This window comes from Haliotis asinina, chromosome 7, assembly GCF_037392515.1.
Source record: "Haliotis asinina isolate JCU_RB_2024 chromosome 7, JCU_Hal_asi_v2, whole genome shotgun sequence".
In the NCBI taxonomy this organism is placed as follows: domain Eukaryota; kingdom Metazoa; phylum Mollusca; class Gastropoda; order Lepetellida; family Haliotidae; genus Haliotis; species Haliotis asinina.
The window spans coordinates 36215761-36243122 of record NC_090286.1 but is presented as its reverse complement, the minus strand read 5'-3'; the positions used below and the strand labels follow the sequence as shown (position 1 = coordinate 36243122).

Sequence of the window (27362 nt, the reverse complement as noted above, 5' to 3'; positions counted from 1 at the left end):
GAAGATATGACAAGTAACCTATGTGGGAGGAGAATGAGGCCCGGGATGCGGATTCAGAAAGTCTTCGTACCTTTACGACCTGTCGTAACTCTTTACTACTTCACTGGCTTACGAATGAGGGAAATGCTGTGTCAGCTGTTATCTAATTTATGCGTATGTATCTAACAATATTTACCCGTGAAGATTAGGGTTAGAATTGCATGGTGTTTAGTAACTCTTGCCTCACAGACCGCCGCCATACAGCAGGAACCATTGCAGAGTGCGGCGTTGAAGGACAGACCAGCCGATCTAACAGTATTGTTTCTTCTTCTGAAACCGGAGATAGTTTAGAATGCTGTGTACAGTGTGTGTTAATACTAGTCACTTGTAAGGTTAGTAGTGAGGACGCCGGATAGTACAGTGTAAAGAGACCCGTGAACGTCCTGGGTAGAATAGATCTTCAGCAACCCATGCTTGCCATGAAAGGAGTATACGCTTGTCTTAAGAGGCGACTAGCGGGATCGGGTGGTCAGGCTCGCTGACTTGATTGACACATGTCATCGGTTCCCTGTTGCGCAGATCGATGCTCATGCTGTTGATCACTGGATTGTTTGGTCTAGAATCGATTATTTACAGACCGTCGCCACATGGCTAAAATATTGCTGAGTGCGGCGTAAAACAAAACTCACTCACTACTATGTGAGGACATTAAGAATTAGCAAACTACACTGCTTACCTATATTCACCAAATAAATATTACATATGTTTTTCGGGGTGATTACCTCACTCAGACCACAGTAAGCATGCTATTTGAAGGCTATATTTTTCACGTCCTCTACTGTGTATCAAATTCCACTGACTCGACCTTAGATCAGGCTTAGATGACACATGTACATTGCATCCCAGCTGCATAGATCCATGCTCACGCTGTTGATCACTGGATTGTCAGGTCCAGACTAGATTATTTGCAGTTCGCCGCCATATAGCTGGAATATGACTGAGTGTGACGTAAAACTAAAGGCATTCATTCAATCAGTCTACTGATTCGTTTTCATTGCATTTGTTTTTTCCTTTCCCATACCATGACTCAAATAACATCAGCAAAGGATATGCGATAAGAGCATGAAATATGATGTAGTCGTACACCATGCAACACCAGGGGTGTAGCCTAGGAACATTGCTCATGTGTAAAACAGCAATAAACCTCATGGCCGCCTGTAAATATACAAAGCATAACTATGAGAAATAAATACAGTAAATCAACAGAAGGGTCATTCATTTAGATTTACAACCCATTACCTACTCAAAATCTGCATATCGAGGTAAGAAAGGCACAGCCTCGAAACTTAGTGTGGAGTCGGCCAAGGGTAAGTTCGAGCACTTCCTTCTTTAAATCTTTCTAATGTAAGGTGTAGCGTGGCGGGAATGGAACCCTGTAAAACCGTGACGTCCCACTCTGTAGTCTGGCCCACTCTCACGCCCTGCTTCCATTATCTGAAATACTCCGTACTCGAATAGAGTGTGTTGCGTGTGCGTACGTGCGTGTGTGCGTTCGTAAGTAACTACGTGCGTGTTCTCGTGTGTGTGTGTGTGTGTCGGTGTGTGTGTGTGTGTGTGTGTGTGTGTGTGTGTGTGTGTGTGTGTGTGTGTGTGTGTGTGTGTGTGTGTGTGTGTGTGTGTGTGTGTGTGTGTTACGAATGGTCCTAGTAGACACCTGGACACGGAACGTTTTCTTGGTTTGATTGTTTTGTGATGACGCTGGTTTTCCGGCAGTATCACGGCGGGGGACACCAAAAATGCGCTTCACACATTGTACCCAAGAGACGAATCGAACCTGGATCTTCGGCGTGGGGAGCGAACCTTACGATTGTTATACAACCCCACAGTCCCTCCTAGAACATTATGTGAGTGAATGTGGTTTTACGGCTTCTTTTATGATAAATACCAGCAATATCTTGGCGAGGAATACCAGAGACTGGCGAGATTGGCAAGAAAAGAGAAAAAGAATATCCTTAAGAGAGGACAGAATTTTCGCCATCACGACAGACGGTCAGTCACCCCAAGAACTGGCGTTCCTATGTCTGACGGACAAGGGAGGGGGCGGCACAAATTGGGGTGGGGGAGTGGGGAGTGAGTCGAAGGACACTTGTTCTGTTTACAAAACAGAAGATCCGGAGGGGGGAGTTCCGGAATTCCTATCAGGGATGTCTTGGCTATCTGCTTTATGTCCCATAGACAGACTGAGCACCAAGCATGCAGTTCCGAGACATTCCTGGAACACTGCCGTTAATGTACCAAGCTACTAGTCTTACATCGAGCTAGTTCGACTTCAGTTCGACGTATTTCGAAAATCACGCGCAACAGATATTTGTTATTATTTCCACGTGTGAAACGGATTATAACTGCGTAATTATTCGGGCTGTGGGTGGCAAAACAAACAGGGTTTATTGTTTCATTAAAACATGCAGCTATCAGGTTTCCGACCTCGCTTGCTCCAGGCCTCGCTTTAGACAAACAATGTAATTACCAAGTAATCACTTTATTCAAAATTCACAAAAACGGTCTCCGTATACAGTTAAACCTGAATATACAGCCACCACCCGTCCAGACACATTGTGGCGATATATCCAGGGTGGACAGTACATGTACAATGTACATATATAGACATATTGACAAAGAACAAAAAATACAGGTCAAGTTGTTTATTGCTATCTAATGTTTTAAACACACTTTATTAAAAAATGAAATGGATTGGCCACAAGTTATCCAACTTAGGAACGCCCTCTCCTGGAAGATAGATACAGGTAATTCATATTTAAAACATTAACAACAGGGTCGTTGAAAAATATAACGAGAGGATATGTGTAATATATACAAGAATAAAACTACAAAAACTGTGTGGGTGTGGGTGTTCAGATAATCAGAAATGGACTTCACGCATTGTACCAGTGGGGAATCGAACCCTGGACCAGCAGGTTGAAACTTTACTGTCAAGTAGCCATGGCAATCTTTTCAAACATTATTATTGCAATCGTCGGTAACGGAGACAGCAGTTAAGAGGAAAAAACAGCAACACAACTAGACACCAATTTCATTTCAATCTTAAGTTACTTTTGTCTTAATTGTTTGGGACAAGAGATCACTCCAGACTACCCTCTCACGTAAAACGTGCAGGCAGTTGTGTTTTGAGCATCTGTTAATCTTCAGGACAGAGAATATGTACACACATACACGTGCGCACGTATGTTCCTGTGTGTGCATGAGTACATAGGCGTTCCTGTTTCTCTCTGCGTGATTGTACCAACGTGTAGTAAGTGAGTGAGTGGATGAGTTTAGGTTTTCGCCGCAGCCAGCAATATTCCAGCTATATGGTAGGGTCGGTAAATAATCGAGTCTATACCAGACAATCCAGTGATCTACAGCATGAACATCGAACTCCGTAATTGGCAACCGATGTTGCCAATTGTCAACGAGCCTGACAACGCGATCCCGTTCGTCGCCTCTTACGACAAGCAATAGTCGCCTTTTATGGCAAGCATGGGTTTCCGAAGGCCTATTCTACCCCTCATCTTCAAGGGTAGGCTATAAAAATGTTAAAATCGAATCACGGTTTCCAACGTTCCTGATTTCAAATACCACAGAATTATCAGAAGTTTTACCAATGTGAATCCCCTACGCAAGTTCCTCATTGCGTAAATCCATACGTGCTGTTGATCACTGGATTATCTGGTCCAGACTAGATTATTTGCAGACCGCCGCCGCCTCCGTATAGCTGGAATATTACAGAGTGCGGCTTAAACCTAAACTCACTCAGTCTCCGCAAGTACCCACTGCTGACATGCCTATCAACAACACAACTCAAACCACCCTCTCTGATTAACCATTGTTCCATTGTATGTTACTGGCTACAAGGGTTTGCAAGAAGCCATCTCACCTATAACACAACTGATAAAATAGACGTGCTGCGATATCACCGGCGGTAGCTGTAATTCCTAATGGCGACCAGTGTGTTTTCAGTTGTCTTCGTACATTACCTAATTGCTGTGTGACATAGGCCACCGTCCGTTTACTGCCAGAACGTGTTTTATTGTAACTAGGGCAACCACGCCCCTGCCCCTTGTATCCCCAACCTAGGATGATCTTTGCAATAGGTTCATACGGAGACTAGCGAAGGCTACCGGAATTTACCGATGTTTTGTTTTTTCAGCGATATTCCGTGCCGCAGTGACGGATTGGAAGGCGTATTTTCAATGTCGAAATTATTGAAAACAACATTTTTTCACGCTCTATCAATGTGTTTTTATTACGAATATTGCTTTCGTGATGCAGTGAAAAATTAGCCTTCCTGAAGAATTGTAAACGATGTGGTTTTATGATGTTATGTCACTACAGGAAACACACTACCCGAATGTAACGATGAAGAGTCACGTGTAAAAACTGTGCCACCCGGATATAGCACCACAAACGGATTCATCTTGGGATCTCTTGAGACTTGGGTTTATATAATAAGGAAATGACATGAAGTAACTACGCCAACACCTAAATTCACTATTTCTTTTTAAAGGTGGTATTCGACCGTCGGTTATGCGACGCACGGTGATTTACTTCGCGGAAACAGCTCTTGTAGTAGCTTTGCTGATTCCATCAACACTGCAGAAATGTCGCAGCTGTATATGTCATTCTAATGTGTGTGTCGTCACAAGTAGAGTCTGTACTGAGTTGTACATGTCTATATAACAGTATGTTACTTCGGGTTTTCCTCCCATATTAGGCTAAACCTCTGCCATATAAGTGATATTCTGTTCATGGCGGCGGTCTGTAAATAATCGAGCCTTGACAGGATAATCCAGTGATCGTCTCCAAGATCTACGCACTTGAGATACGATGACATGTTTCCTGCAACCAAGAACGTTCTCTGCAAACCAAAGACAACAGATGTAATGCAACTGAAAGGCAGAAGATAAGGTGAGGTGAGTTGAGTTGAGTTGAGGTGAGGTGAAGTGAAGTGAGGTGAGGTGAGGTGAGGTGAGGTGAGGTGAGGTGAGGTGAGGTGAGGTGAGATGAAATTGGGTTTTACGTTGTGCTTAAGACAGTCTGCCTCACAGTCCCTGAACCACATTACTTGCCCGACTTCCATTCCCTCTCTACAATGCTAAAGCCTTAAATGAAGCAATTCAAGATTTCCTCACGTTCAGGTTCTGAATCTCTGGTCTCCCTGGGGATCCTTTTCAATTTAAATGTGTTAGTTTGTTACTATCAAAATATATATTCAGAGACTAAGCATTAGTCTATACTTAAGAATATTTCTCTCATATGACAACGTGCAAGTGTAGGTATGTGTATGGCTACCTGTAATAGCCCCGACTTAATAAAGCTAGTTTTAGAGGAGGAGGTGTTACCATGTTGCATTTAATTATGAATACCCCCATTTAGACACATTGTACCCATCAATGCTGAGTGTCTAGCAGGGAGCAACAAGTACCTTATCTTAACGTTTTTTGATATGACATGGTCGGGAATCGAACCCTCGACCTAGCGGTTTCTGGGCGGACGCTCTAACCACTACACCACGAAGGCGGTCAGTAAAGATACAGCAGACGCGCAACAGGTGTATCACCAGATGCAAAACATAGGCAAAATAGGCGAAAGGTATATGCAAAATAGTGCAAACAGAGCGTTACGGGGTCACTGGCTTCCACTTGCCTTCCCGACCCAAGAGTAATATTTTTGTTACATTATCAAACTTGTGCATACAACAATATGCATGATTAAAGCATTGTCAATGAGAGTGATGCCAAATTTCCGTTAGAGTATATACTATATGCCTGTCGCTGTATGATTTCAGCTACTGCAAAGACAAAATGGTTTCAGCCTGTCTTTCTGGTTTCAGTGGCAGAATCTTTCATGTAACACCTTGCAATTCCTGGAATGCCAGTGGCGAGAAAATGACCCACACATGCGCAGTGAACATGAAACGTTGAACCGTCACATCTCAGATCACTCCGCCAGGCACGTAGGGACTATATTTCATCCGTCCTGTGACTGCCCTGAACCCACGCAGTGTCTGGCGATATAATGACATTCGTCCTTAGCAAGCAAATTACGTCGCTAATTAATCAGAGTTTGCGTTACGGCTTTTGCACTCATCCCTCGCATTCCATATTTTGCAGCAGGTATTACCGGGGATACAAGAGTCCGTATTACTAGTATATTGTCCGTATTTGATCACTTGCAAAGGTTTTCACATATCAGCACTGTATAAAAAATAGGAGACTAACACCTAGTCTCTGTAATGAACAGACCCGTGAAGGTCCGGGGTAGAATAGGCCTTCAGCATCCCATGCTTGCCATAAAAGACGACTATGCTTGTTGTAAGAGGCAACAAACGGGATCGGGTGGTCAGGCTCGCTGACTTGGTTAACACGTCATCGGTTCCCAACTGCGCAGATCGACGCTCGTGTTGTTGATCTCTGGATTGTCTGGTCTAGACTTGATGATTTACAGACCGCCGTCATATAGCTGGAATATTGCTGAGTGCGTCGTAAAACACAACTCTGTCACTCACTGTACTTAACATATTTTACAGAAAGACAGCTCATAACAAAAGAACATAAAATATTATGAAAAGGAGTCCTGAGACTTTCCTGAGTTACAGAAACTGTGGAAATCTAAACTTTGCATTATCTAGACTTGCATGTGCTTTCTTGGATACGTTTGTTGCAGGGTCTGTATGACAGACTTTTTAAATTTACTGGATAGAGAAACAGGTCAAACGATATGTTGATGTTGAAAGTGTACAGTGTTTGTAAGCGACGTGGTTTGTTGGTTCTAAACAGTAACGTTTTGACTTTATCAAATGACTCATTATAATAATTATATGCGTGGCCCATTGGTCTGAGGCGCAACAACTAGCTGTGCAGAGTTGCGCCCCTTGGGCACGGGAGACGTCAGAGGTCGTAAGTCCGGGAGCTGCCCCAGGCTGATTTTGTTTCTGTGTGTGTCAGTACCATATCCGTTATACTAACAGCTAGTCTCCGAAATGAACATATTTTTACAGAAAATAAGTTTCTAAATATAAAACTATAAATACAATAAATAGGAGCCCACAGACGTGGAAATCTAGACTTGATACATTGTCTAGGGCTTTCTTGGATATATTTGCTTCGGGGTCTGTATCACAGACTACATATCCGTGATCGTGGATTTCTATGAGTAAGTGAGTTTAGTTTTACGCCGCAGTCAGCAATATTCCAGCTCTATAGCGGCGGTCGGTAAACAATCGAGCCTGGACCAGACAATCCAGTGATCAACAACATGAGTATCGATCTGCGCAATTGGGAACCCATGACATGTGTCAACCAAGTCAGAGAGTCTGACCACCCGATCCCGTTAGTCGCCTCTTACGATAAACACAGTCGCCTTTTATGGTAAGCATGGGTTGCTGAAGGCCTGCTCTAACCAGGGACCTGGATTTCTAAGAAGTCGTATACGTCGTCATACTGACACGCCATGGTGCAGTGGAAGACGAATAGGCGTTAATCCCGACTCACTCACCCTTTGTCATATTTCATGCTGTACTCTCACATAAGCAACACTGAAAGTTTTATTATTATTCATGTTGTATGAAGTTGGTATCTTAATATAAGAACATACAAAACATTAATACACAATGCAAGCATTCCTATTTTCTCAGAAAAATAGCTTTCATAGACTTTCATTCACAATTCACTTAAAAGTAAAACAAGCAGAATATATTCCCACATTTTTTCGATTTTGCATTCGGTGTTGTACCGAAGTGATAAACATCTAAAATTTGCATCATATCGGATCTTAGTCCTTCATTAGGTGGAAACGTCATGAGTGAGAGAGTTTAGTTTTACGCCGTTTTAGCAATATTCCATCATCAGAATGGACTTCACACATTGTACACATATGAGGTGAAACATATTTAGTCTGTCTCACAGTCCCTGAACTACATTATTTTCCCTACTGCCTAGCCCCGTCTGCACTGCCAAGGCATTAAATGAAGCAAGTCTAGATTTCCTCAGGTTCTGAATCTCTGGTCTGGTCTGAATCTGTGGTCTCCCTGGGGCGCTTTTCAATTTATATGGGCTAGTTTGTTACTATCAAAATTGTATTTATTAAGAAACTAAGCATTAGTCTATGACACACTGTTCATACTGAAATCCTTGAATACTGACACACTGTTCATACTGAAATCCTTGAATACTGACACACTGTTCATACTGAAATCCTTGAATACTGAATGCTAAAATAGTACGTAATTAGATCTGGCTCGAGACTTGGACCACAGAAAGTGAAAATATATACTTTGAACAACCTTAACACGCATGTGGAACATCCCGTCATGAAATTACCAGAATAATAAAATATAAAAGTATTATCACTCACTAACTCACTTATTTGACATGTAAATGTGATAACACTTTATCATCCAAAACTGTGTTCCACAGGCGATATCGCTTGTGTGAGATATTTCCCAAGAGACAGATTTGCAGATCGTGCCCTGACAATGCCATGATGTCATTTAGTTGATGACGTCACAATGCTATGACATAGGTGCACTGCAAGTCTAAAGGCAGTACTGTGTTTAGAGATGTACATTTTTCAGTGAAAATTAATGAAGAATGATTTTGGATGATAAATACAAGATCACCCTCGTGTCTACTGATATAAATTACATCAATAATGAAACATCTTGTTATGCTCTGGACCAGTTTATTTAATAGTAAACCTTCAAATTTGTATACATTTTCAGGTCTGACTTAATGGGACGACTGTTACTGCTCCCTGGCTTGGTTGGCGACTTGTTGCCATGCGCATACTACTTGGCTTGGTGTTCACAATATCAAACCCGGGACATTGAATATTGCTGAAGGCGTCATATTAAGGCACGTATGCACGAACGTCTGTCTGTGTCACAGTCCCCGAACCATAGTATTTCCCCTACTGCCTAGCCCTTTCTGCGGTGCTAAGGCCCTAAATAAAACAAGTCTAGATTTCCTCAGGTTCTCATCTCCTTTTCAATTTACATGTTTTTTTTGTGTTACAATCAAATTTATATATATTCAGAGACTAAGCATTAGTCTAGAACACACACGCGCTTTCACTAGTTAAAGAGTACACAAATATTTATATCTAACAATAATGTCTGTTTTATAATCAACCCCGAAGTTCAGTGAGCGAAATAGCACAACCTATGTGAAACTAGAGCTGTATGCAGTTACAAACTCATAACATATTTACACGGTTTAAACTGTGCTGTTTTATTTTAAGTTCTTTGTCCTGCTTCCGTTTAGCGACCACGGTTATGCGTCAGGAAGTGATTTATCATGCACGGGGTTCCCCAAAATTTGACGACTTTGGCAAAGTACTCAACAAACATGTCACCATCGGTGTTGTTTATATTGCACGAAATAAAAGAAGGTACTTGTAGTAAACAAACAAGTCACTTTGCGTACTGTTTATATTGTACAAAACTAGAACAGGGGTTCAAATTAAACATGGAACAGTCGGTTGTAATGAACAAACACATGTTATCCGTGATGAATGGACACAAGACGAACAAAAGGAACACTTTTGAAATAATTTTATCAAATGATTGATTTCCAACTGAAAAGTTTACGATATTATATTATACTAGCACTTATTCGGCACTCATAATACTCAAAATTACTTTCAGTTTAAGTCTATTAAACACTTTTGAAAATGATAAATAACTATTGAAAATGTAACAAACCTTAAAAAAATGCTCATTTCCTTAAAGGTTTTTCAGACATCTTTAAAAATGGAAAAATGTTATTTTTGCACAATTTTAAAACATATGAAGGGTAATGTTCTTGCCAGTTCACACCTTAACCGGTGTCCCTTGAACCAATATATCTTTCAGATAATCACACTGTCGCAGATGTCGCTGTTTCAGATGACCACGAATTTAATAACACACACACACACACACACACACACACACACACACACACACACACCAAAAAAAAAAGACCGAAATCTGAAGATCATATTAGCACAGCTCTGTATATAACTTTGATAGTAACAAATATACCCAGTGAGTTAGGAGATTCACAACCTGAGGAAATCTAGACTTGCTTTATTTAGGGCTTTAGCATTGCAGACGGGGTAGGCAGTACGGGGCATGTCGTGGTTCGGGGACTGAGACAGACAAAATCCTCCATGGCGATACATTCTGTAAACGAAAATAGTTAGTAATATTGTTTAAAGCGACCAAATAGGAATCAAGGTGTACAGATTTGTAACACACAATATTTTTATAGACATTGTCAAAAGGAGTACAAACAAAAAACTTCGGACAACTTGTCAAACGCCATTAAGATTCCTTTGTTTGCCGATACGCATCAGATCAAAACATCTTCATAAAAAAATCACCACATTAAAAAGACGTTGCTCTTCCCAACAACGCCTACCTCAGTTAATAGCTTCGAAAACAATGTCTGATTTGTCGACGTGTCTTATTATTCGACACGTGAAGAATTCCATTGGCAGACTGATGTTCAACTGGCACGCGTCTCTCGACATTAACACCTCAATAAAACGCCATTTCATATGCCCCATACCAAGGAGACATCTCCACAGTGTCCGCGTGATGAATTCAACATCGTCTCGCTACATTTAGCCTGGTTTACAGTAATACATGACTTAGTGAACAAAGCCTGTTATCGTGAACGTCTCCTGCTTGGCGCTCTTTGCAGACGTAATGGCGGGGCGGAAGGGGAGGTAATTCTCGCATGCTTTTTATGCATTGCATATGGGCGCAAATAGCTTTTCGTGGCCTAAGTTCACCTTTCATGGCAGTGCTACACCTGAACTTAGCGCAATATTGTTTGATGGTTCTTTCGTCACGCCTTTGGTATTTCATTGTTTTGAAACCTATTTTAAGCATCATACATATTTTATAGTTAAACGCAGAATGTGTTGGTAAGCGTAACTGTATCGAGTCTTTTATGTTTCAACCTTTTACGAACATTCAAAGAATAACATCTGCGTATGATTGAATTAAATAGTTTCTGAATTTTTAACTTAGAGAAAGAATATTCACAGTATGTAACAGATTTAAGCCTCTTCGTAGCAACACTAAAAGAATCACTTGGTCGTTGTAATCGCTGAGACGTTGTGAGTGACACGTAAACTTCTATCAAGATATATTCTTGTTATCGCTAATATTTATCTTCAATAAATAGGGAAAATGAAAACAACGATCTAAGGCTTTTTGAGTAGGCATTCGTGTATTCTACAGTGATCTCTGGTACAATGACATTTGGCTAAATGTTCAGTCAGGGATAATAGTTTCTCTAGTACTTTTGTTCAGGTGAGTCCCATCCGCCACCCTCAGCGTCAGGCACCTAATCGCCAGCATAAAATCAGTCGCCTAACCCGCTCACCTACCGCGACTTCAGCAAAGGAATCTGTACCTAACGGAGAAAGTGTAATCACAAATATAACGTGTTAGATTTGACCATTTTCTAAATGGCATTGTGTATTCATAAAGAATGTGTGTATTTGTCTTTTATATTTTTATCGTAAGTATATATTATTGGATTTATTAGTATTCTCTCACATGAGATACCCGAGACAGCCACTTGTCTATGACACTTTAACCCATACGCAGTGTTGGTTCGACACCCAGATTCGTAAAGTTCCACAAAGCAGTCTTCGTGCTGTGACGCTAAATACTCCAGTCCACGACATCGTGACGCACCACGGTTTAAAAGCATTGTTCATAGTATATATATATCATATTTGGCACCCAGGTACAACATTATATACACAGCGGCGCATATAACCACCACCACCACCATCACCACTTTGGCCGACCCCATCTTGTAACTGTAATGTTCTTACACTCTGTGGAACGCTAATTAACCTGACAGAATGTTGGGTCAAAAAGGGGAGAGGTAGCCTGACGTTCTGGGTTGATGGTTGGGTACGCCGAAGAGTCGGGTTCGATTCCACACATTGGTATATATAAAGTTCTCTAATTGCTGGCGTTCCCTGTCGTACGATAGCCAGGAAAAAGTCGAGAACCTAAATCACTCATTCATCGTTATAGACGAACACAACAGACCCACACTAAAGGTAATGTCGATGTAACTCTGGACATGGTGGCTACAAGGGATGGATTAGCAGAACGTATGTTGTACGCCGTAGTATTTTCTATGACGCGGATATATTAGCACAGTGTTAAAAACAGCAACCCTAGGATTGACGTACCACAGAAAAACAAACATTACTTATGCAGCATGAATGCGGAAATTTTGCAGTTACAATATATAGACTAAGTCCAAAAAGTTATTTACTCAGTATAATAAATAAATAAATAAATAAATAAATAAATAAATAAATAAATAAATAAATAAATAAATAAATAAATAAATAAATAAATAAATAAGGCGAGACATTAACATGACTTACGTAAACACATTATATCACTACTATCAAAATATTACATCACACTTACACAACAACGAAAACTAAACACAATGCAATTAATAAACATATGACATTAAAATAACATAAGAACAAACGTCAAACATATAGTCTGTCCAACAAACCCTGAAATATACCACATCTAGCCCATACAAGTCTAGAATATATGGAAATTGAAATTACCACAAAGTACCACATTCTCTGGGTTTTTTTTCACTGTGTCTCAAGAATGTAGCTTAAGAACCGTTTTATATTATACATGTTCATTTCAGAATCAAGATATTAGTCTTTTCAAACTCAATACATGTACAACAATGGTACAGCGTATTAAATAAAACTCACAAAACAAACAACACAATACAACACTTGTATCACATCTTTTGGCAAAACAATACAACACAACAAACATACCACACAAATTAAGAAACATACAACAACATGCATAAGTCATTTAATGAAAATATGTGTTCTCCAAAAATCTCGTTTCTTGCATAAATATAAATGTGAAAATGTGCCTCCCGAACCGTCCGACGGGCGCGTAGTTTATCTCAAGAGGAGGCTGAAGTACGTCAGCGCAAATTACGCTTGAAAAGTGTCACTAATTGCCGTACAAACGCACAGAATTTAACAGCGCATTAAACATGCGTTCCCTTGATATATCTGCGCATCTCCCACGCCGCTATCTTGTCTATCAAAGGGAATTATACGGCTCTTATGTTTTATGGCATTTTCGACCATTTCCTCGATAAAAGTAAACAGCCAATCAGATTTATGGTAATCACGTGACACTGATGTATTGCACCAATGGGACACGGCACCAGTATAGTAGAACCTTCAAGCTTCTGGCAGACGTTTCAGGAACCGGTTATCAGGTGATCGTTGCTTTTATCTCTTAATTCGAAGCAAACCAGAAGACAATAGTTTGCGGACGAAGTTGTTTAGAAATACAAATTTTGTTTACATCGCTAAAAGATGAATGGACGTGTTCACATTTTTTTTTCGAACAACAATAGAATTTATATTTGTAGTAATGCTAGTGTCAACATTCTGAGGTTTCTTTCACACTGATGACTGAATTTACCAATTTCTACTTTTCTGTCCAAAATTCACATACCAAAAAATTTTGGTGTGGCTTCAAGTGTTAATTCCAAACACCTCGGAAAAATATTCCGCTCTCTGTATGATCAGATAATAATGTAAAATCAGAATTTAATGATATAGTTGGCATTGTGTTGTCACAGAGTTTAACCTGTGCATCTTTTCTCCGGATATCAAATCAATTTAATCTGACCATAATTAAAAGTTTGCAGGAAGACGTCTGGTAATGCCATCAGACTTTAGGGGTCCCTTCTATTGTTATAATAACATTACAGGCAGCTGTGGCACTGAGCTGACCGATTTACTGTCCGTCTGTATATTTGTTTGGGTTAACTTTCTCGAGTTAAGGAAGCAGTAAAATTGTTTATCTTGTTTACGACCTACAAAACATTGACCCTAGATAGGCCCCATGGGTCAGTTCAGCGGATACAGTGGTCATGTACGGCTGGTCACATGGCCCGAGGGCCATGTGGGGTCCAACACTATCTGTTGGTGGTCGAGGAGATGACTGCTTCAGTTGGCTTCCTACTGTATGGACTGTTGACAAAACCCAGTCACGGAGTAATAGTCCGAGAGTAAGATACATAATTTTTGTTTCAACGACTGGATAAAGTTAACGTCTTCGGTTAAGTTAAAACCAGGTTTTAGTTTGGAAAATGGAGAAGTTCAAATTCTACTGAAAAGGGTAAAAACTTCACTTTCGTGATTGTATTATGCCAAAAACAGAGTGAAGTTTGAAGATTCATACAACAGTTTCATACAGCGAGTGTTGATACAAACCAGTTAAATACCATATACCGGTAATGCGAAGTTCAGATTTTCGTGCACCTATAGAACAGATAAAGTTGAGTTTCAGGTATCGGCAATAGTTGAGATTCATATTCAGGTAATACAAACACTGTTTGATACATGCGCCAGAAATACAAAGTTAAGTTTCATGTTGAGGTAATAACTTTCTTGACTGCAATGTGCCAGTACTTGATATCTGGTTTTCATATAAGTTTCATGTAGTAGGAGATACCACAACGTTCAGTTTGATTCTCTGGTAAAAACAGGGAGAATAGAACGCTGCAGAGAATTCCTGATAAAAACAGGGAGAACAGAACACTGTAGATTATCCCTGGTAAAAGCTGGCAGAATAGAAGACTGTAGATCATCCCGCTTAAAAGTTAAGTTTCATGTTGCTCAGTGTGGTAAAAAATTAACCACTGTAACATAATGTCTCTTTCTTTGTTGAAATCACTCGAAACATTTTTTTTCCTTGTGTTTCTGTTATTTTCCTTTTGGTGAAAATTTAATATTTCAGTTTGCAGCTCGCTACATAATGTTTGTTTTATGTTATGAATGAGTGAGTTGAAATTTAAAGTCAAATTATGGCAATATTTCGGTCATATCATGACCAGGAAGACTATAATTATATCAATAAAACTATCGTCGCAAACAAGGGACAGTAAATAATCAGGATGTCATAGATTTAGATTTAAATCTAGAAGGTAACCATGAAACTATATTTATCTAAATGACACAAAATAAAACCTGGCTGTAGAAAACCAACACCTGAACCCTGATTCCCATACCATGGGGCTTACAGTTCCGTTACTTCATGCACGGACACAAGCAGGATTTACACCATCCTTCCTGGTCTTGGTGATTATTTAGAAATTTAGTAACTTAGGCGAATATTAAAATAAAACACATTCTATTTTTAAAATAGTGGCACATATAAAACACCTTGAATGACATGGTCTTACATACCCTCTGACGAGGTCAATAATTTTACGATAATTCAACCCCTGCCCAAGGCACTCTCAGACAATCACTCTCAGTTAATAATCATACATCACCAATTCATCAATTTTGTGCAGCAAAATTTAGGAATGAGATTTAATCTTTTAATACTCACACAACTAAATGAGGATGAACTCTATTTAACGCTGAAATTCAATAATTCTCAGTTTAAATGCAGTGTTTTTTTTAAAGCTAGGATTCAGCCATGGTTATTTATTTAACGATACACAACTTATTCAGCGCAAGTGAATAATTGTGTGTCAAGTAAGGAACATCGGACAGAAACATTTGATAGGTAGGAACGGAAAGACTAAAGACAATAAATGAAATTGCAATGGAAAATTACGATAAGATAAAATACGATAGGTTAATGTACATCATTTGTTGCTAATTCCACTGTCAAAGTCAACCGAATGAAGGACAAATTCATCTCTAGATAAATAATTTTCAGTGTGAGTTTTCGGAAAAATGAAAATTTGGGTCTCCATTCCGAAAACACTCAAGGGTACACGTGATGTATCCTGATAAACTTCGATGCTTCATACGTCCCACTCTGGGGTTAATATTAACAAATAGTGTAACATATAGCAACAGCCAATCGTTTTAATATCGAGAGTAATTTCAATTTCTTTGAAAATAATTACACACGACGGAATCGAAATATCGGTCAGATGATAAACAAAACTATCTATATGTGTATCATACCTACACACAATGGTACTTCTGAAGAGGCTTGGTGGTGAAACGTTAAAAACTAAAGATAACGTATATTTTCGGCAATTAAAGCGTACGTACCTGTCTCTACAAATCGAACGGACAAGCTCCCTCAAACGACTGTATACCTTTACACTAAAGCTGAGGCGTTTAAAGGGCCTTGAAATATACAGTCGTTTCAGGGAAATGTTCGAGGGGATCTGACTGTAGGATTCAGCGTTCAGTTGAACAATATGTGTAAATCAGACCTGACGGCACAAGCCACTACCACACAAGTGTCAGGCGACTCGGTGCAACTGATTTTATGACCGCTTCGCCTGATTACCTGCAAAGCCTGTAATTTCTTTGAGAGGCATTCTATAGATGTTATGAAGATGAAGAAAAACCATGTTCTACAGATAATCAACTTCTCTATTGCAGCAAGTTGGACGTTTCCATGTACCAAGTTCTATGGATGCTCAGCCTCTTTATTGCAATGAGTAGGACGTTTCAGTGTATGTGTTAAGTCGCACCCATTGCAATAAAGAAGTTAACTATCCATGCTACTTGGTTTCCTTCAAAGTCTGTAATACTTTTTATAATAGATTTTCTACAAGTGTTGCTTATTCAACAGTAGGGGCATTTATTGGCAAAATACATTGCATTGGAATAAATTGCAATATAATACACCACCATGTAACTCAATAGTTAATATGTGTTGTGCTAAACACAAACAAACAAGATGGAGGACCATGTGTCACTTTGATAAACGTGCTGACAACCTATAAACATTATCTGGGAAAACTGGTGCTCATAGCTTTCGGGTATGACTGTACAGACCAGAGCAGCAACCTAAAGTTGGCCAAAACATTTCAAAACTGAAGGTCGAACTCAATGCCATAATTCTCTTAATTCTGTTAAGACCTGGTGAGGGAGGGAGGGAGCATGACTTTACGTCACTTTTAGCAATATTCTTGCAATATCTGGGCATGGATACCAGAAATGGGCATCACACATTGTAACTATGTAGGGAAACAAACCTGGGTCTTCAGTGTTTTGTTTGACAAGTGAATGCCTTAACCAAAAGGCTACCCCATCACCCTGGTCACATGGGGCATCAGAAGTCGGAGGAGGAATAACAAGAACATACACACTTTAATAAACAACTTTATTGTTTCCATCATCACAATTATTGGCGACCTGCACCAGTAATAGAAAGTCAGATATTAACAATATCACAGACAGAATAATGATACATTTATCCCATGTATATGCCAATACAAATGTTTTGATTGTATCACTATGAAATACAAATCACTGACAGGTCACGCATCTGTTGATATTAATAAGTCACTGCATACAAAAGGCACACTATTTTCTTTGCCGAATTAATTGGTCCTACTTCACAAGTTGCTATGATCACACCATGCTGTAAACATACATGTGTAACTTGTCTCAGTATTTAGTAACACAGGTCAAATATCCTCCAAATGAAGGAACAATGTATTTATACATAATTATCTGAGTGAGAGAGTGAGTATTGTTTCACATTGTTTTCACTGATCTTTCAACACAGGGCACCTGACATTGACTTCGGACATTGTACCTCGGTAGTCATGTTGAAAATCAGACAAATATATTGTTCACATTGTGGTGCCAGGTGAACTAAACAAGAGTCATCAGAATATGACAAATTCCCCCCAGCCCTCACAAATTTGAAAGAACAAATCATCTGACTGTTACTTGAAGTCCAGCTTGATTTGTTTTTGACTAGGTCCAAATCATTTCCATGAAAATCATGAAAAATATACATGTCAAAAATCGGCAAATAGCAAAAGGCACCACTACAAGATCTGCTTGATCTATCTGCCAAGTCTTGTAGGAAGCACAGTGTCCAAGTTGTGCTCCGGAAACGAAGTCTACTACTTTCTATTGAGACAATGACCAAAACGTTTCCATAGAAACCAAGAAAAATAAACAAAGACAAAATCTGTAAATCACGAAAGGCACTGCTTTAGGTTCTGTTTGATTCATCTGCCAAGTTTTGTTGAAAAATATTGAACACTTTTCGAGTTTAGCTCCGAAACAAATTGATTACAGAGAGATGGACAGAAGGACAGAAGAGGCATCAGCTATATCACCCTGCATTACATGCTGGGGTATAAAAACGTTTTTGTATGTAGATTTGTGGGTTTATAAATATCTCATAAAACACAACTATTACATCCAGACATCAATATTGCTGAAAATGCTGATAGAAGGTCGTGCTATCGATTGTCCTTGATAACATATTGCATACATTTGCTGGGTGGACTAGTAAGTGTAAACAGTAGAATGGACGGCAGAAGTTTCAGCAATCATATATGCTGAAAAAAACATTCTGAAAATTAGACTGGATCATAGAAATATTTCTGAACTTTGTATATATACTTTCTTATATTGTATCAATCCCCCAAACGAATAAAATGCCATCCAAAAAACATCCAATTCGGCAAAAGGCAAAATTATCACACAATTATACATGCGTAACTCTCTGGTTAAAAGTAACTCTAAGGTGTAGAACAAACTTTAAAACAAATGTTAAGGTTTTAGAAAAATAAAAATAAACCTGCCACTGTATCCCTGTAAAGCTGTCATAGGTGGGATTTTTAAAGTCGGAATAAGACTTTGTAAGTCGGAAGAAGACTCATTATCCTCTGAGAGATGCATATTCTTGCCATTGTCTTGGGGTTGTTCTCTTCTAAGTACAGAGTCTGAAGGAAAGAAAAAAGAAGAAAGTGCATTCATGCACGTGAGCCTGTTATGGAATTTGACAAATTAAAACCACAATTTGAAAAATAAATGACACAGCCATGTAAATGAGAAAGCTATACACAAAACTAACAATTTCACTCAGTATCTATACTCTCCACTTCAGCTGACTATACAGCTGATCATGCTAAGCTATGACCATATTAAGCAATATTTCAGCAATGTTATAGCAGGGGACACCAGAGAAGGACTTCACTAATTGTACCCATATGGGCAATCAAACCATAACCAACTGGCCCCGCTTAACTATTGAATTACGGTTTACTCCCAGTTGTGAGAACTTCCAGTTGTGAGACAGTGGAGTAGGTAATTAACAAAGAAAACACACCACACTCCCCTATCTGACAGAGTGGATTAACTGTGGCTAATTAGGGTTGAGCTATGTAACTGAACTTTATGAACAGGATATTTCATATAGTGACACAGAAAATATACAACATATTAATACATATTAATATATTAGGATGTTTACAGAAATATTGGGAAAGAAATCGATGTCTAATGGCATTTAGTGCTGGACAGTAAAATATAATGTAAGGACCGTCACTGACAGATGATGTATAAAATTGGTGGAATCTTTTACATCTTTCAATGTCGTAACAACGTCCTGTTTCAATGGGCAAACAGTGGTTTGAAGTTATGAATTCAGTTAACCAGAGCTTATAGTAATAAGGTTATAGTAAAAATAAGGTTCTAAAAATCAAATGATATGATACACTTTACACTTGATACCATTGGGAAATTAAACTAAGCATTTGGAGACTATAGATTGAGCATAACATTATAAAAATGGTATTCAATTAGCCATTACAACATAACATTTGAGTCGATTTTGATATAATTCTTATGCTTACGGATATACTGATGATGCATCTACCTAATTCAGCGCAAATCATAAAATCTGATGGCAATAACTGTTTTAACTATAATTAATATAAATATATTTATTACCCATTGACTGCTTTCTCGATCACCATTATATGGCAGGCCTTCAGTAAGTACCGATGCCAGCTTGGCCGCTACATATCTTTAATATTCTATTTAATCATATCTGCATCTATTGATATTCTTTATTGAAAACAATAAAAGCTCTTAATTGAACAGTGTCTTCCGCGTTAATAAACTCATTAATGATCCATGCCTCCTGTGGGTATCCTTCTGCAACTGGGCTGTTCCCACTTTCATTGTAGGGACAGTCTCAGTAAACTTAGTCTCAGTGTATTTTGTTACACGCCACCACTGAGTCTAACAAAACCTAGCAGAAGGTTGCGTCACGTAACCTTTGAGCGACCAATGACAGTCCAATCAAACGTGAGACGGTTCAATAGATTTAACCAATCAGCCAACGGCTACTATTTTGGGATTGGAGGGGCTTTCAAAATATTCAGGTCACTGACACAGATCTCTCCACAAACAAAAATCCGCATATAACACAGTTATTTCACCTGCAGTATATACGCTTTGGTGTTTTTGTTGACATGGTTACCATTAGCTAATATCTCTGCAAGATAACATCCTTGAATATTGCCAAAAACACTATTTTCAGCGACTGTTTACACACCACTGTCATGGTTGTACTACGCCGTGTGCCGCATGATGATGATTGATCTCCCGGAAGCGAATGAACGCTAAATAGCATTCGGAATCATTCAGGTACAAACCTTTTCGAGATAAAAGTTCAAAAGGTATGTGTGAATGTCCACATTCGCGATTTGGTAAGCTGTGTTCTGATTGGTCAATCTCAAAGGATACCTGACGCAACCTTCCATAAGGTTTTGTTAGACTCAGTAGTGGTGTGTAACGAAAATAGCTGAGGATAAGTTTACTTTGATTGTATTGATGTGGAAGCACCACCTATGTGTACTCAACCATTAATTAATGTGTCTCGCAACTGGAAGGTCTCACAAATGGGAGGACACCCATTAATATGGCACTGGATTTGACAAATTTAAACAGGTGAATGTTGGAGGGAAACCCCAAATGCTTGTTGACTGGTATTACTATGGCCATATGGGATCAAAGTCGATGTAACGTGATCACAATGGACAGAAAGAAGACAGATAATTTGTGTTTTGATTTTTGGTCACGAGGGATTTACGAGAACCGGGAAATACGGTCGTATTAGAACAGAAGTATGTAGGTAGATATGACAGGAGTAACCTCTGTGGGAAGAGAATGGGATCAAATATGTAGTGCAAATCTTGAAATAAAAAACGAAGACACATGAACCTTCACTGAGTTTAGTCTGACTCTGCCCCAAATTGGACAAAAATGTTAATAAAAGCATATTTTTCATGCCTAATTCTGTTCAACAGGTTTATACAAAGTTGTGTCATTTACTCACTGGCAGGTCTTTCTGCAGAAGTCCTTTAAGAAGGAGTTGTAGTTGGTTCCATTGGGGGAGCATCCCAGAGTTGTGTTGGACCAGAACCAGCAGGAGAAACTGGGAGACCGGTCAGAGCATGCTGAAACAAACACAGACTAGTACTCAGTACTCAGAGACATGAAGAGACATTTGTCAGTACTCAGTGAAATAAACAGACAGCTGTCAGTACTCAGAGACATAAACAAGAGAACTGTCATTACTCAGAGAAATAAAGAGACATCTGTCAATACTCAGAGAAATATACAGAGACTGGTCAATACTCAGAGAAATATACAAAGATTGATCAATACTCAGAAAAATAAATAGAGACCGGTCAACACACATTGCTCCACAACAGTCAGACTTGTTTGTAAACAGAGAAATTCACTTTCGTATTTTGTTTCCTTGACAATAAATGATCGCGCTCCGCGAAAATTTCAGCTACGTGATGATGGTCGGTAAATAAGCGAGTCAAGACAATCCAGTGACTGACATGAGTATTGATCTCCACAACAGATACATGTACCCACAACTGGTACATGTATCAGCCAAATCAGCAAGCCAAACCACCCGATCCAATGAGCTGACCCTTGTACCAGCAAAGGGATGAGTGAGTGAGTGCGTTTAGTTTTACGCCACTTTTAGAAATATTCCAGCAATACCACGGCGGGGACACCAGAAAATGGGCTTCACACATTGTACCCATGTGGGGAATCAAACCCGGGTCTTCGGCGTGATGAGCGAAAGCTTAAACCACTAGACTACCCCACCGCCCCACAAGCAAAGGACAACATGCTAATCAGGAAATGAATTAGCTGGTAACTTACATGTACTGGGCGGCGTGGTGAGAGGGGAACTCTCACTCTCAGAGCACTGCAGATAAGGACAACATTCTGGAAAAGGCAGAGAGCTGTTGGCCACACTACGACAGTTCTCACTGTCTGGGTTTTCGTCATTTGTGATCTCTCTACATCTGAAAAAGCAAACATCATTCATGGTAATGATTTTGAATAAAAAGACATGATGCTCTATAGGGCTGTAACAATGCACTGAACAATGGACTTAAATTGTTAAAGGTCACATGCAACCAAAAAATCAAACATACTTTAAGCACAGTTATCACTTGTTCATGATGTATAAAATGCATTGGTGATTAAGAAAAAACAAATAAACAAAATCACAAGTGTATAATCGCAAATCAAAAGTGCAATATTTTGTACTTGGGTTTACTTCCTTCAAAACGCAGAAGTCACCGTACCGAACCTAGTCAGAGCTGGTGGGTGTGCACTCATGTGTAACGACGCCTTGTCATTGGCCACTGGTTCACTTGACAATACGCTTAGCCAGCTCTTTGTTTATGGTTTGTAAGCCCGATACGAGTTAACTTCAAATTGCATGTGGTCAGTGATTGAAGCATCCTCGATATCTCCAAGATATACCTTACGATGAATCTCCACTATACCCTGGATACATCTACAGCTAGGCACGATAAATTTATTACCTCCCTTGGCTGGCCTTTTATCCAATCGGGTGTATATGCTGGGAAATTGAGCGAGTCAATCACAACCCACTTCGCGTTTTAAATTACCTAACCGAATAGACCTGGCAACACGAACCATGCACGGGCTCTCTGAAAGAGGCAGGAGTTCTTGCATATATTTTTTTACATTTTCGGACCTATCAATGTGTCTGTATGGTATCCCCCAAACCTCACTTGCACTGCGAACAAACCTTCACAGCTGCAACCGCTATCTTTGTAGACACTGGCAAATTCAGTTGTAACGGTGACTTAGCCGATTGGCTACTGTGAGAATGCGGAGCCAGCAAAGGGAGGTACTAGAATTTTGGGGCCGAGCCGTAGATGCATCCAGGGTATAGTGGAGACTTATCGGAACATATACCCTGGAGATACTGAGGACGTGATTGAAGTTGTGCATTGCTTATTGTCATTAGCAGACAGGCAGGCAGATGTAAAGGTATGAATAAACCAGACACTGAGTTTTTTCTGTGGCAGAATCTGCTTATCACAATCAACAGGTTTGTTTTTTATGTAACAAGTAGATTATTTACTTATCTGTGTACACAACAAAGATTAGACTGCTGCTCACAACCTCACACTGTGGGCAGGCATACTGTTTCAAGCTCTGTGAACCTATTCACTGCGCATGTGTTATGAGCTCAGCACAGCATAGCTGTTAAAACCACTTTTCCCCCCAGCACTAGGGGAAAATTAGTGAACAGTTTGAACACCGATTTCGTGGGCTTTTTCCATAGCATTTTTTTTCCAACTTTACAGGCTGAATTAGCATTTTTGATGATTTGTTACGGTATGTGCATACCGAAAGGTATCAGATTCTTGCATGTGACCTTTAAGTCCTTAATTGATGGTACAAAAGAAAAAATACTGATGCATTAATAGTTTGTGTTGCTATTGATAGTTTAGTAACTGACATCCATTGATAAATGCACAGCACAAAATACAGGATGTTTGGTTGCACACATATAAGCTGCAGCTTCATTCAGTTCAAGCTTTGAATGTTTACTTGATATGGATTTCAATATGATCTCGGTTTTTGGTAATATTTCAGCAGTATATCATTGCAGGGGGATGCCAGAAATGGGCTTCACACATTGTATCCATACGGGGAATCAAACCCAGGTCTTCACATATGTAACCAGGTGAAGAATGTAATGATTATTTTATTGTTTGAAGTTTTCTGTCACACTCACCAGTGCTCCAGCTACATGAAGATAGTCTTTGGATACATAGTCATATCAGGATACAGCCAGTGATTGATATCAAGAACACTTTGCCATCAAGGTCTTTTTACTGTATTTCATCCAAAATCATTCTTCCACCTTTTGCAGTTAGAAAAGAAAGAGCATACCAGCTTCAGAGACAAGGACTGGAGATGTATATTCAATGTGTGGCATAACGTAATATGTACTGAGTGAGTGAGTGAGTGAGTGAGTGAGTGAGTGAGTGAGTGAGTGAGTGAGTTTAGTTTTACACCGCACTCAGCAATATTCCAGCTATATGGCGGCAGTCTGTAAATAATCGCGTCTGGACCAGACAATCCAGTGACCAACAACATGAGCATCGATATGCGCAATTGGGAACCAATGACATGTGTCAACCAAGTCAGCGAGCCTGACCACCCGATCCCGTTAGTCGCCTCTTACGACAAGCATAGTCATCTTTCATGGCGAACATGGGTTGCTAAAGGCCTATTCTATTCTGAGACCTTCATGGGTCGTACTGCAAGGGAAATATGTCCTCTCATACAAGTATATCTCTTTCAATTAATAGTGTGTCCCCAATAGCGTCACAATCACATATACCTGTACATGATGTGTACTCGCTTGCGTTCATCTCAGTTGGGTATTGTATTTTTCCATCAAGTAACCAAACTTATTGTACCCACCTCCCTGGAACGCATCTGGGTATTTTACCATCTTCCGTTTATTATTCAAACGTAATAAAGTTTAAATGTCGGTTTGAGTTTGTTATTCATAATATGAGAAATGATAAGAAAAACTGCATGTAGCCAAGTTCACGTGTTGAAATAGAACCTGTAACTGTACCTCAGATATTTTATCTATCCACCAGTACGCTAACATTTGACATTTTTTGTATGTGTGCATGTACATGTAAGATCAAATTTATTGAGAATTTACAAAACTTCAAATGTTCTCAGTTGTACACAACAGACTTAATCGGAATTGTATTTTCACATAAATATTTGCATAAATTATGCACAGCCCAGATGTATTACACAGCCCATCTGTGCCTCTGCAAAGGTCTACAGAGTTAGTGCTAGGAATCAGAAACCGAATAAACAATTGATTATTGGAGGACTGGTGGTGAACGATTATCGATCATATCAAAATGTACACACTTTTATTGTAATGACCAATTTTAAGGGTTTTTTCCCTTAACGTTAATGAAATTGTTCTGTTTATTTATACTACTATTTACCAGTATATCTCGTTATGTTCACAATGGATGTATAATTTATTCATGGACAGTTTACAGTAATATTGTCCATATATAAGAACAGGAACACTATGAATACAATGCACATAGCTTTAAGCTGTTAAGTACATGTAAGTTCATGAATATTCATCAGATTTAATGGTTAGTTTACTTCATTCAAGTGTGTTATGCTAAAACAACAAAATTCTCATTAATCAAAATGTGTTTCTTTTTACAATCAATGACTTTTAAATCCTTCTTTCAATTTTTTTCGATCACTGGAACACCACTACACAGAGTGTTGCATAATTTCATTGCAGTGATACATCCTGTGGAAGAACGTTTAAGATGATAAATAGTATATCTTCTGCATCAATCAATGCTGTCTCCAAACATTTATGAATATTGTCTTTATTCCTTATGTAGAATATATATATATATATACCATCAAAACATACTTTTAACTTAATACCTATAATACTGTTAATGCAATCTTTCATCTATCACTGCATGGTAATATCAAAGTTAACAAAGTATATGCATCTTCTCATCAGTTTTGATTACACGTACATAGTGATGTATCAACAATGTCTAACATGTATGAAATCTATCACAAAGAAAGCACTTCTTTGTATTAATGTTTTATAGTCATATTTGATAAGCCTTCAAATGTATAGCAACTATTTGTTTATTTGTTACAATATACCATTTGCGTAGATATAGGGTTCTGATGTTTGATCATTGGATTGTCTGGTCAAACCCCAATTATTTACAGACTGTTGCCAGATAAACAGAGTATTTCTAAGAGCAGTGTCAAGCAAACAAACTTGTTTGTTCAGCATATTTCTTATCAAGTCATTGGTATAACTGTATATGTTACTTACTGCTCAACAATGCGATAGTTGCCTGATGGTGCAACGATGCAGATGTTCTTGTCACATGCTCCAGCTGATGAGGGACTGGTGTCCAAGTGACCTTGTTGGACACCCAAGTAATCCTTGCAGTTACCTACATAATTTCCATACAACACTTCAGTTTACACATCTTGTTTCCATGATTACAGTGAATACAGGAAGATGTGATGGTGTTAAGTTATTCATGTATAATATCCAGGATATGTAAAGCAAATTATGTTGAAAATGAATTTTATTTTCTTCTCACCACTGTGCTTTAATATTGATCAAGCAAATTTTCGGGTAAGAGTTTTGCTTGTATCCCCCAACCCTATCAAAAGCCAAAATTACAAACTGACATGCATACCTCACCCTAAATATGCATTCAATCAAGTAGAACACGTATAAAATAAAATCAGTCAACCTATTTTAGTGTTGCAATATTACACCGGGGAAGATTGAAATATTCTATGTAAAAAGAGGGGTGTACGGGCGGAACCATTTCCCACCAGGGAAGGTGGATATCTCTGGACTCTCTTTTACTCTGCTAAAAGAGGGTACGGTCAGAACTCTTTCCATAAATCATTCGTTCTTTCACATAACATGGCGTCTTCGTAGTCATGTCACTTCTCCAACAAAGCCTTCAAAGGGTAAAATTTTCAACTTTTCTTGAAACACTCGGAGCCCCATAATTACTTCTCGTGACAGTCTCGTACATAATTAAGCTGTTACGCCCATTTCACGCAAACCAGTATCTATCCCGACACGAAAGACATCGAACTACTATGCAGTATTGGTTTTCAGGAAATAGGCCAAGATAAAATCGATACCCCGACAGAGTAGTGAAATTGAAAGACAGGTATGAAACAAAGACATAGTTTACCTGTGAGTTTTTCTATACTTCTTATCGTTGCTGTATTACCCGTGGAGGCAGTCAATTGGGTCAAAACGAAGAGTAAATTTGTAAATATAATCTGAAAGCAGAAGCGTTTGCTCCATGGCGTGTTATTCCCTTCTTCGACCGCCATATTGTTTACAACTCCAAGTACCTGTGCACCAGATTATAATCTCTACGATTGTAATAATATTTCTTTACTGTGTATTTCTTCAATATCGGCCTCTCCCAACGAATATGTGGTATTCTGGTAATAATTCAACCCCTTTGGTTAATTTCCAATCGCTGACAAATGAATTTGAAGTCGTAACTGTGGTGACAGGGGAAGTAACTCCTACCAAACCACAGATTCTTATGACCAAGCCTTAGGTCACAAAGATCTAC

The 27362-nt window shown here is 39.1% G+C and overlaps 1 protein-coding gene across 1 annotated transcript; it reads right to left on the bottom strand.

The window, feature by feature from the left end:
* Positions 1-17192: 17192 nt before the first annotated feature.
* On the bottom strand, positions 17193-27132 carry LOC137290671 (uncharacterized). The gene is made up of 5 exons (XM_067821751.1): positions 26967-27132; positions 26075-26198; positions 22042-22187; positions 21194-21314; positions 17193-18791 (listed from the first exon to the last, which is right to left on the bottom strand). The coding sequence occupies exons 1-5, from the start codon at positions 27109-27111 to the stop codon at positions 18779-18781; spliced, it is 549 nt and encodes a 182-aa protein (XP_067677852.1). The 5' UTR covers positions 27112-27132; the 3' UTR covers positions 17193-18778.
* Between the last annotated feature and the right edge of the window lie 230 nt (positions 27133-27362).